The sequence below is a fragment of the Enoplosus armatus genome, chromosome 20 (assembly GCF_043641665.1).
Source record: "Enoplosus armatus isolate fEnoArm2 chromosome 20, fEnoArm2.hap1, whole genome shotgun sequence".
In the NCBI taxonomy this organism is placed as follows: domain Eukaryota; kingdom Metazoa; phylum Chordata; class Actinopteri; order Centrarchiformes; family Enoplosidae; genus Enoplosus; species Enoplosus armatus.
The window spans coordinates 9,010,169-9,022,747 of record NC_092199.1 but is presented as its reverse complement, the minus strand read 5'-3'; the positions used below and the strand labels follow the sequence as shown (position 1 = coordinate 9,022,747).

At 40.1% G+C, this 12,579-nt stretch overlaps 1 protein-coding gene across 1 annotated transcript; it reads left to right on the top strand.

Annotated features, from left to right (window-relative positions):
- Nucleotides 1-9,816: 9,816 nt before the first annotated feature.
- On the top strand, nt 9,817-11,190 carry LOC139302993 (gap junction gamma-1 protein-like). The gene has a single exon (XM_070926676.1). It carries the CDS (start codon nt 9,817-9,819, stop codon nt 11,188-11,190), a length of 1,374 nt encoding a protein of 457 aa, XP_070782777.1.
- Nucleotides 11,191-12,579: the final 1,389 nt, after the last annotated feature.

Sequence of the window (12,579 nt, the reverse complement as noted above, 5' to 3'; positions counted from 1 at the left end):
GACAGAAGGGCAGGATTAGAGGACAGCGGATGAGAGACAGAGAAGTGGAGGTGGCAGGGTCAGTGGAGTGAGAGTCAAGTGGAAAAGGAAGAGGAGAAGATGAAAGTTGCAATGCTCGTCTTTAAGGTAAAAGCCACATGATTATGTTCCATCCCTCAATATAGAAACCATGTGTAATTTGATGAGTTAAGATCCTTACTATTCAATTAGAGGTTGTGTTTAGCACGTTGGGCTGAATTCAGACAGTTGAACCAATATCCACCTCAGTGTCGACTGGATTCTGTACTTGAGTCCTATTAACTACAGTTTCCATCCAAACCAGAGAAAGTTGAGGGATATACAGTAACATTTATTTATTACTTCACTTTTATATGTCTTGTTTACATTTACACCATACTGATATTATTTAACATGTGTTGTCCTTGTCAAAACAAAGTTATAAGTGCTTTACATAAAAATCACCACATCACAGTTAAATAAAATCAAGCAAATAAAAGTAAAATTTTATACTTTCAGCTCATCGGGCTTCTAAAAGCCTTACAATGAACTGCTCCTAACTCATGTCCACACTAGGGCCTGGGTAGAAAGCTTTGTTTTAAGAGCTTAGTTCGACAAACCAAAGGGGTTGGGATCAACTGGTTTACAGTATGTGCAGAACTCAACTACGGCATACATCTCTTGACCAGAAGATGGCGCCAAGTCAACGTATATCTATCAAAACTGCTTAGGGGTCTCCTGTGCAGTAAAAGACACTTGTCAGTTCTTATAGTAAACCAAGCTAATATGGGATAATGAGAGAATCCATGTGACAACAACAGAATGAGTTTTCCTTCGGCGTAAACAGCAGTGCTGATATGAATTCATGAAAGGACTCTCAGAGAATATGACAGCAAAGGCTCGAGGCTGCGGTGACGGGGACACCACGTCGTGTTTGTGCGTGCACCATGTCACCATCACCATGTGAGTTTGAGACGCTGCTGAAGTCAGCCAAGTAATTTGTTGATCCAGCTTGTGTGGAATTGTGTTGTTTTTGTGTCTGCTATAACCTCATTTCTGCATTTAACCCCTATTTTATGTGTCCCCCTGCACTGCCTTCTTCCTCTCTAGTTTGACTCCTGTCAGATCAGATAAAGGCACGCCACGGGTCTGTCTTTACATCCAATCTCTCCAACATTGTTCTCTCTCCACATCTGATTCCCTCTCTCTGATCTATTCTGTCACTCCGTCCCTCGGGTGTTTCCATGTCATTGTTGTTGTCTGCTATTATATTTTCTGTTGTCAGTCCAGGGCCCTTAATGACAACGTCACCAGCAAAAAGCTGACTCTACAAAACACTTGTAGTCCACACTTAACTTTTGCTTTTGTTGGCCTACTTATGTGTTGCCGTCTTCTTTTCCCGACATGATTTAGCTGTCACTCTTTAGAGAAACCTCTCTGTTAGCTCTGGACTTTTGCATCTCTCAGCCCAATTGATCCTACAAGAATTGATCCTTCAATTTAGGTGATATTGAGGCTGATGTTGTTAGGGGAAGAGCACATGGCTGTGTCCATTGTGATTAAATAGGCAAAAGATAACTTGCTGTCCAACCCAATTTTCCAATGACCTCCACAGGTAAGTGAATGGATAGAAAATCCAATTAACATCAATCCGTGGAGAATGATGACAAATCGCATTTGAGGATCTTGAACTCGTCAATGACAGACTCCCCACCTCCTGTTGTACCTTCCCATCAATATCCACATACCAGCTGATACAGCCCTCCCCCCCACCAATAACAGAAGACACTCAACTGTTAAAATGCTTTAAATTGGCAGGGCTGTACGATGATTGTTTTTATTGATACCCTCATTGATTTTTCTCCATTCAATTACTCCTTCCGAGGTGAGAGATAACTCAGTTAAGGGACTTGGGCCTTGTAAGAGGTTGCTCTGTATTAGGATGCGGACTTCTCATGCCAAAAAGCTATCAGGTTGATTAGGGATGGAAGTGTTTCCACTCCTCTGTGTTTGATTCCTCTGCTGATAGTTTAAGAATACAATGCCGGCCAAAAGTCAAGCTAATAGCTTTGAGCAGAGGCAAAAACAGTCAGTTAGGAACAAATGGAGATGGAAAGTGTCAGCCGCCTGAGCTGGTGTTTGTCTATGTCCTTGAGATGAATGGTGGAGATAAAACTAAGATTCCTTCGCTTGTAGGTCATCAGCCACAGGGGGAAAATCACAATGCTTGAATTGTATCTGCATGTCCTTGAGTATCAGAAAATAAGCCTTACTGCTCTCATTCTGTTCATAAGTTATCTGCAGAAGCTGTAGAAGTTGACGAAAACTATCTTGTGGGGCATACAAAAAATACGTAGTTTAAAATGATCAGAACTAAATGTTCTTGGCAAAAGTAGTCCATGGTGTTATTAAAGGGGCACTCCAATTTAGTATCACACTTAAAGTTAAGGGACTTGCGCTTTTAAAAAGAATGGTCAGAAGCAAAACAGCAGACGCCGAAATATCCTGACTTTTAATCTACTGACCTTGTTCCATTTCCGGTGTTGTCTTTTAATTTCCTGTTTAATTTCCGACTATAGTAAATACATGTAAAAAGTCACAGTCCTGAACGTTTCACACAGCCTACCGTACATCAAAGTTGGTCCACATTTAGGAGGAGGTCACGAGGCCTAACAACACCACATCCACCGCAGGTATGGGATTCAAATAATGTTCTTTGGCACAAAGTTATGTTCTGCCTTAATTAGCTTACAGTACTTTGTGTTGCAGTAGTTGTCTATTAGTAGTCATCGTGCTAGTAGTAGTCTATAGTGAAAATTTTCAAGAGCTCTGATGCTAACTTATCAGTAAGATGATGTCGATTATTAAGTTATTAACATTTACATTCTTATCAAATGATCATTAACCTGATGGGTTTTACTTTGTTGGTCTTAAATCTGATTTATCAACACACATTTAATATATAATGTATATTTTACTTGCACAAGTCCTTCATGCTCTACGTTATATTAAAAAACTGGTCAGGTATTTGCTAAAATGTAGGTGGAAGGTGATCACGAGCAGGAGATGTCAATCTACACAACGCAACACATTCCCACGTCCGGTGTAGACAGGAAGTTAAAAGACAGAAAGAGGAGTTAGAGCACTTCCTTGTTGCTGAAACGTGTAAGGTCAATAGTATGGATCAAAAAACACTGGGATCCTATAATTCCCAGAATGCATCTAGATAGCATCTTTCATTAGAGCCTCAGGGCCTTTTAACTGGCCTCATCTTTTAAACTTCACAGGCTTTGTACACAGGCTGTTTAGAAAGGTCCCAGCAGAGCTACAGATGACATACAGCTGTTTTTACACAGGCTGAGTTCCTCCATGACAACTAAACTGACCTTTAAGTGTAAAATTCATGGAGTGCCCCTTTAAGGCAGCTTGCTGAGGACTTGATAGCAGAAGACAAAAAGCTCCCGATGAAACAAACTTTACGGATCCACGATTTGTATCCAAAGCCTGATGGAAGAAGATAAAACGAATTGTTGGTGTCTGTTCAGTCTCAGACTAAATGAGGTAAATATATGTGTTGTCTGAAAACTCTGGTCTTTGCCCTTCTCATAAAGCGCTGGCTCATGACCAACTCTTTCTACCGCTTGTTGCAGCCAGAACTAGAAGGAACTGGAGGAAACCAGAAACTTTAAAATGAAACTCAGCATTCTATTGAAAAAGATGTAGTAGTATGATTAACACACACATTTTGACCTATTAAACCATATCTGCGCATTGTTGATAAATCAGCACCCATGTATCTGCCCTGTCTGGAGTGGATCAATCTGCCATTTATAGACAAGGTCGTCATTTGTCACAAGATAATCCATACGTCCACAATGACAGATAGACAAAGATGAAGAAAATGGGTCGTAACCTTAGAAAATATGTGACTTCAAATAACGGACTGTGGCTGTGCAATGTTTTTACACAGTAGTAGAACTGGAATTTCTCACACAAGATTAAGACTGCTTTGGTATTCAACTGCACACACAAAAGGTGACTTGTTGTCAGGGATGCAGTGAGAAACAAATGCAGGTGTGCTATTGACTGGGGGGTCATAGATTGCCTTTTAATGACAGTGCTTTCATGAAATATTTTCCTTAAAAAGGCCATATTATGTCCCAATAATTTATATTAATTTGATACAATTATGTACAGAAAGTTGTGAATTTGTAAAATGGTGAGATATTTGTGTTATCTCTCTCTCTCTCTCGCTCTCTCTCTCTCTCTCTCTCTCTCACACACACACACACACACACACACACACACACACACAGCCCCTCCTTGCTTTGCACCAGCCCATTTGTCTTTCCTCTGCTTATACAATCAAGCCCTCTCCCACCCTAGTCCAGTCTCCGAGATGAAAACACTCAAATTAGTATGAACTTCCTTCACTTAAAACTTTGAATACATTTTTATGAGAGAACGTAAATACCGTACGTTTTGCTGTAATTCGGCGATGAAGATTTTATTTCCCCTGTACAGAAGTGCCGTAACTTGCCGGTTGATTTCTGATGGTCAACGTTGATCCAGCTTTCTGACAGAGTGGAGCGGCGCCAAATTTGCGTCTGAAAAGGTGAGGATGCTGAGGTGAATTCATCCACAAGGTAGACAAATATATCGGTCTCTTGTTACTTGTGAAATTATATTTTAGGAAAATTACCAGAAGATTACAGGGGAAAAGGTAAGGTACTGGAAATAGCACGAGATTTGTCTCACTATTTTCCAGGTTAATTGGATGAATTTTCACTTAACAAACTGTCATGCTAGGTTAGCTGATTTAGCTAGTTATGTTACTAATGTTTGCTAGCATGTTCGGTTACTTAGCGGCAGATTAACTTTGTCACATATATGTATTTTACAGGCTTTTTTAAGTTACTGTAACTTGACAAATATACTTGATAACAATTGATAGGCATTGATAAATTATACAACATATTTTCATTTAGGCCAAAACAAAAAACAACCCTCTTGCCAAACCTTTTGACTGTCTTAACGTTAGTTATCTTAACGTTAGCTTAATGTTGCTAGCACCAAAATGATGTCTGTGGATGTCCAGTTGTGGTTTTGAAGGTCCAGGGGGTGTAACGATCATTATCAAAATCAAAATCTATTAAAATTGCTGGCTGTTATCGTTCTGTCCCATTGATTAATCGACTTTCCATTGCAGTACATGCAGTAATAAGAAGTATATAATACATTTTAATTATTTATTTATCATTTATTGAACTTAATTTATCATGTCAGTCCTATATGTATCATTACTACAGTCCAAGCAGTTGGCTAAATTATTTTGTGCTTTATCGGAAACCAAGTACAGCACAAAATCTTAATATAATTGTCTGGATCTGTGGTTTTGCATGGTTTTCTTTATGGGGTATTTGATTTGAAAAAGCTGTGCAACCTGTACATTTACAGTATCTTTTCAACTGTAAAAAATGATTAGTGATCGGATGAACATATAGACTTAAGCTTTGACAACTTTAATTGTAATGTTCAGTTTTCTTCTACAATAAAATGCATTTTAGATTTCAAACAGTTATAAAGCTTTATGCGTTATAACCATGAAAGTGTCAATTAAGAATTCTCCTGTCAAATATAAAAACTGTGAGGAATATGATTAAACAGATGTTTTGTGGTGTTATCTTTGTTCCCTTTGCAGGCACATGGGGTTTGAAATATCCCTGAATTCTGGCCGAAAAAAACGAGGAAGATAGGAAGGTTAAAACAAAAAGAGGTAATAAGACTCACTTCAATATGCCGAAATACATAGAATGATTTCAATGTTTTAAGCCCCGGTGCTGTAAAGACACTGAGATTCATTACTACTTAAATTATTGTTATTAGTTAAAGTAGTTGACAAGAAGGAGGAAGAGTAGCAGTTTTTTCATCAAATCAAAAATACACTAATACTAAAGGCAAATTCTGTAGAATGTAGTCAATGGATTAATTGTTTACTTTCATAGTAAAATAACATAGACGCCTTTGTACAAGGCACTAATCCTCCAGTGCATATAGTAATACTGGGTAGTTCCCAGCTGTTTTTAGCTGGATGATTGATTTCTTATGCAAGCATAGCGTACTTGTATTGGTGTCCTCGGCATGACAAATTAGCACTCCACGCTAGAGGCTTGTGTCTAGATCATGTTATGTTACACATAGTGAATCTTGTGTGTGTGGTTTGACATGTTTGAGGAGATGGCCCCCTCTACCCTGTGGGCTCCATGTCTGGAGATGATCGGAGAAGCTGAATCAGAATCAGAATCAGAAACTGTTTATTGCCAAGTAACATACATTACAAGGAATTTGAATCCAACATGTGGGTGATTACACTTGCAGTATCTGCCTGTTATTGTCATAGCTCTTTATTTTTGATTCAGTCTTTATTAATACTCGTTGGCTAAAGGGCAATACGCAGACACTGTAGATGATGCACAAAGATGCTGACCATGTGGATTGCAGCGTGACTCCAGCCAGGGACCTTTGTTACATGTCATTCTCTCCTCTCATTTCCCTTTTTTCCCCCGTCAGCTTTCTAGTGCGTAGTATGTGTCTAATCAAGAACCCCCCCCCCCCCCAAAATATATTTAAAAAAGAAAGTGCAGTGTCAGCAAACTACAAACGTTTTACAGTCGCCTTTCAAGTTAATAGTGGCTGAGTGTTTCATACTCAAAAGATAGATTTTGGGTGGAGCATCACTTTAACTGCTTTGAAGGAAACCACAAACCTTCACGTTCACAGCTTGAAGCCTTCTTAGATAGGCATGTACGAGGCTGGCTGCTCTTTAAAGTTACACTCCTCAAATAGTTCTTTTACTGGCACTGTAGGGAGCTGGAGGCTGTCGGTCTGAGGCTGGGAGACATCTGGGGAAAATGCACTGTATCACCGTCAGGCATTCGATGTAGCACTACTAGCAACTTGGGCTATGGAGCTGGATTTTGGATTATCAATTTAGAGACCTGGCAGGTTTTTTGCAAAGAATGAGTGGAGGTTTTATATCAAGACGTGGAGTTATTTTTCTGGTCCACTTACCACTGTATGGTTTCACATAGATACCTGCCAGAAAAAAGGCTCTGGTTTGGTGCATAACAAGAGAATAGTGAGTTTATCACAAACATCTGGCAACAAAAACTGAAAGGTAATCATCTAAACACGTGTTCATTTTATTATTACATTGGTTTGTGTCTGTGTTGGGAGGTTGAGGCTCTCTTTTCCCTTCAAAATAAGGATGGTATACTTTGTCGTCTGACTACTTGCTTTTCTTGCCCAACTGGATCCCCCCTAGTGGTGTCAAATTTGTAATAACTAGGCTGGTGAGTAAAATACTATCGTGACCAATAGAAATGATCCACGAAATGTAGAAAATCAGACCTGTGAAAGCTGTGAAAAATGCAGTTGGCAGAAATAATAAACCTCTGTGCATGTGCGTCCTTGTTCACATGCTGGCAGAGCACAAATCAATATTTAACTCCACAGGGTATATTCAAGTTTTGTAAAGACTTGGACAAGACTTGGTTCATATTTTTGAGCAATTGCTTCCATTCAAGAGGATCAATTAGACCTAAATGTGTTTTGTACAGTAGGTGTTACATAGGATTGTTATGACCTAAAATGCATTATTTTATGGCTTGGAATTAAATTACTCTCTATTGCTGTGCAGCAGCACGATTTGCTTTGCTGATGAGCTGAGATGAAAATGAGCAATGTGAGGGAGTGTTCCCAGTTTCTTTCCATCCCGAGACTTGTGTTTGGGTGGTGATAGCTGTGCTACTGGGCTTCCAAATAGTACATTACACAACATGGCCAGATGTGCAGTTTTAGAGGGCATGTGACTCTTAATGAGACCGTCAGGATTTCTTTTTCTTTATAGAGTGAGACATGAGGAAGCATGTTAACAGCAGCTGGATGTGGTTTATTTATTTATTTATTTATTGTTGTAGGATAAAATGTCACACTGACTCAGTGCGACAGTGTGTCAGTATGGCTATTATATACAAAGTGTCAGTGATAGAAATTTTCAGTGGTATGGCATCAATAAAAGTATAGGGAGCCCTGTGTAGGCACTTGTAAAATAAATAAATTGCATTTGATCTTGTATAAATACATTTTACAACTACAACTCTCATGGTGGATTTTGGCAAGAAACATCCAATCATTGAGCTTAATGTAATTGGAAACCGATTTTATGATATGGCTTAAATCAGTTTACAAGTTTATTTTAACAACTGCAGCAACAAAGTGTTTTGAATTCTCTACCAATCTGGTTCGTGCCTCTGACTGGCTCCTTCTCCACCAAATGTTTGCTTTTTTTTCTCGAACAATTTTCATGAAAAGAGTCAACTATTACAATTTTTACTGTCTAATTTTCTTCCCATTGACTAACTGATTAATTGTTTCAGTCATAAAACAAATAACAGTAAAGCCCATGTTATGTTTCATGTGGTCAGTCAATAGTGTCGTCACGCAATGATCAAAACTGCAAACTAATGTCGATGTCAAGTGCATGTTATTACAAGCAACCGTGCAGGAACCTCGATTGTTGGAATATACACTATCCTAAGAAACCCCCCGCACTCATACACACAAAAATCACATATGCAGACACAGTCCCACAGAAGTGAGCTGAACCTTTTAGATTTCCTCTTACATGAGTGACTCGTGGAGATGTCTGAAGAGGAGGTTTTGGGCAGATGGATGTCTGCAGGTTAAACAGAGTTTTTTCAAGGTTAGGTATAGTATGAGGTGGTCTAGTTCACTAGAGGGAAAAAAGGGAGTTTAGCATCTAAATTCAACCAAAAGAGGAAAGTATACTTTCTACACTAATTTCAATTATACATTGCTTTTCATCTTTTCAGACATTTGTGTGTTTGTGGGGGGGGGGGCTCTTGCTGCTTCACATCTACTGTATGTAGCCAGTTAGCTAGCCATCTAGTGTGTCACTGCCTCAGAGCATCTCTTCACCCCAGACGTGTGTAGCTAATTACAGCACAAAGAAAAGTGTTAGCATGGAGCTGAGCCATATTGAAAGCTAGTATAGTAGTTCATATTGTGGCTTTAAGTTAAGTCATTTTATCTTCAGGTTTTTAGTATTTCATTAGTTGTTTCCAGCACAAAAATTGTTTTTATTTGATGAGATGAGATGAGAAAGTTTTTCTGGATGGTCAGACATAGCAATGTCCTAAAGTAAAATGCCTATCAAGGACATTCAGTTAACAATAGCAATTATGGTTAGGCATTCCACCATTGTCATTACTCTTCCCTTTGTGTAACAATGCCAAGGGTATGTTTAGACATGAGCTTTAGGGCACAGCCATTAAAAGAATCCAGGATAAACGTGTTGTTATTGTGGAGAAATGCACTATTTGATAACCATGTATACTGTTGGAAAGACAAAGTGCTTGGAGCTAAAATACTTTGTGAATACGCCAGAGGAGTGTGGGGTGTCTTTATTTGTAGGATTAAAACTTCTATTTATTCTGTGTGTGTGGGAAAGAGAGACAAATTGAGAAACACACACAAAAAGAAATGTTAAATACTTTTTTTTGTTTTTTTCTCCACATATCTGGCACTGTTAAGAAGGAAAGAGTGCCTGTAAAGTGATTTCTTCTACATAGTTCTGGGCAGATATTTAGCTTGGTCTAATTTAATTATTAGTATTAATGTGGATACTTTCCTTCTAGTGTTGTTTGCATGGTGCAGAGGTTAATAATTTCTGCTCTCTCCACAGGGGAGTAACAGGAGGCGTGTGTTGAATCTCACTGTAGTTTCCCTGCCACTACCATGAGTTGGAGTTTCCTGACTCGCCTGCTGGAAGAAATCCACAACCATTCTACATTTGTGGGCAAGATCTGGCTCACTGTCCTGATTGTTTTCCGTATCGTGTTGACGGCCGTCGGAGGCGAGTCCATCTACTATGATGAGCAGAGCAAATTTGTCTGCAACTCAGGCCAGCCGGGCTGCGAGAACGTCTGCTACGACGCCTTCGCTCCGCTCTCACACGTCCGCTTCTGGGTTTTCCAAATCATTCTGGTGGCCGCACCTTCACTCATGTACCTGGGCTACGCCGTCAACAAAATTGCTCACGCAGAGGAGCAGACGGACAGTGGCGGAGTGAGTGGATTTTCGCGGAGGAAACCCAAAAAGCACTATCTTGCAGGCAGAAAGCAGCACAGGGGCATTGAAGAGGCTGAGGATGACCAAGAGGAAGACCCAATGATCTATGAAATGGCAGAGGTGGAAAGTGATGGTGGCGGAGTGGCAAAAGCAAACTGTGGTGATGGACAAGTGAAGGTCAAGGTGCGCCATGATGGGCGCCAGCGTATCAAAGAGGATGGACTGATGCGGATTTATGTCCTTCAGCTCTTGGCCCGCTCCGTGCTGGAGGTGGCTTTCTTGTGTGGACAGTATGCCCTGTATGGATTTGCTGTGCCCGCCTCCTACGTGTGCTCAGACCTGCCCTGCCCTCACAGCGTGGACTGCTTCGTGTCACGGCCCACTGAGAAAACCATCTTCCTCCTCATCATGTACACAGTCTCCCTGCTCTGTCTGGCACTCAATATATGGGAGATGCTTCACCTGGGCATAGGAACCATCTGCGAGATTGTACGCTCGCGCCGGGTGCAGCTCCATGACGATGAGCTGTACGGGCTGACGCGGGGACAAGGAGCTCTTAATGATGCAGGATTGAGCGGAGAGGATTACAGCAGCTACCCTTTTTCTTGGAACGCACCATCAGCTCCACCTGGGTACAACATCGCCATCAAGCCTCCTCTGGTATCCACAGGACACCACGACCAACCACTACCCATCACTGATCTCACTAACGCCAAGATGGCATGTCGGCAGAACCACGTGAACATTGCCCAAGAGGAGCGTCAGCAGTACACCAATAATGATGAAAACCTGTGCAGAGCAGGGATGGGAGATTCCCCCAGAGGTGTTGATAAGGACATCCGTCAGCCTCAGAACAGGCTGGAGGCTGACAATCAGGCCTACAGCCAGCCACAGAGCCACAGTAATAACCACTGCAAACTTCACCGCGAACGTACACACAGGCAGGTCTCCAAACACCCCTTGAGCAAGGCAGACGCTGACAGAGGCAGCAGCAGTAGTGGCAGCAAATATGGAGTCATAAAGGGTTCTGAGTGGATCTGAAATACAGACTTTGACTTCTGTTGTTATTTTAAAATGCAATGCAAATCCTTCTCGGACACAGTATTTACATTTGTGTGACCATACTGTGTATAAACACGGCACGGCCCCCAGTTTACATTCTTTTCAACAGTATTGATAACATTGAAATAGTTATACGTGAGTATTAGTGTCAGGATTTCCTTGTGTCAGTCTTAATAGCTCTGTCCTATGAGGACCAAGAAATAAACAGGGATAATAAATGGTACATGTTCATGCAGATATATTACAGATAGTGATTATAATGCAATATTTTGATTCAGGGCTCAAACTATTAGTTGAATAATCAGTTAGTCGATCAACAGAAAAATAATCGTCAAGAATTTTGGTTTCCCGTTTCCAAAATGTGTTTATATCAATGTGAACTGAAGATATGTGGGTTTGGGACTGTTGGTAAAGAGGATGGAAAATTACGTAACCCTTGAAGTCTATGACAAAGCTGGATAAATGTTTGTTGCCGCCGTGTTCAACATTAAATTACAGTGGAGTAAAAGCATCAAAATGATTTTGTACATTTTGTTAAATAGCTTTTGCAGGAAGATGTTGGTGCTGTCTTTGTTTGCCGGTGAATATGCAGATGCTTCCACACTGTAACCTGAGGTGCCTTACTTAAACAGTCAAAGTACTGCTTCCTGTTGCTAAGTCCTACTGTCCACATGACTCGTTTCATTACCACCCAGAGGTCAAGCTTTGAAAAATGTTGTTGTTTCTGAATATGCAAAATGTTGTGCTTATTTTCACCAAACCAGATTTCATGTGGATTGTTTTCTCCAGCCATAAAGAAAAACTGAGAGTATGTTTTCTGTTGGTAATTTTAGGGTTTCTGTGTAATGTTTTTGGATAGAAAAAAATAAGTTGTATGTATTGGTCAATGAAAGTGTTAATGACCTAACCCTGTTGTCAGTGTCTTATTATCAAGCTGTTTTGGACACAATTTGTGCTTGTTTGAAGTGTATGCTATGAAGGTTTTCTCAGCCATTAGTCCATTTAGTTTGTTGGCCTGTTGTGTTTTTTCCCCAGGCCTGGTATAAAGAACTTCTTGTCATTAATACATACTTTTATTTGCACATTTTCAAATTGAAATGTCATTAAGGCTAGTCCTTTGCACTGTGCCAGTGTTTTTGTATGTTTTGAATAAAGAATTTGTATTATATGTCTCCTGGTCTTTGTCTTACATTTAACAATTTTAGTGTCATAACAGTAGAAAACATAGTAAGTTTAAATCATCCTAGAGGTGAGATGTATGAATTTACCCCATGAAAGCAAGTACAAAGATTCAAATTGCCAATGTAGTTTCTTGACTGAGATAATTGATTTAAGGGCACACTGCCCCCTGCTGGACAAAAAGGGATC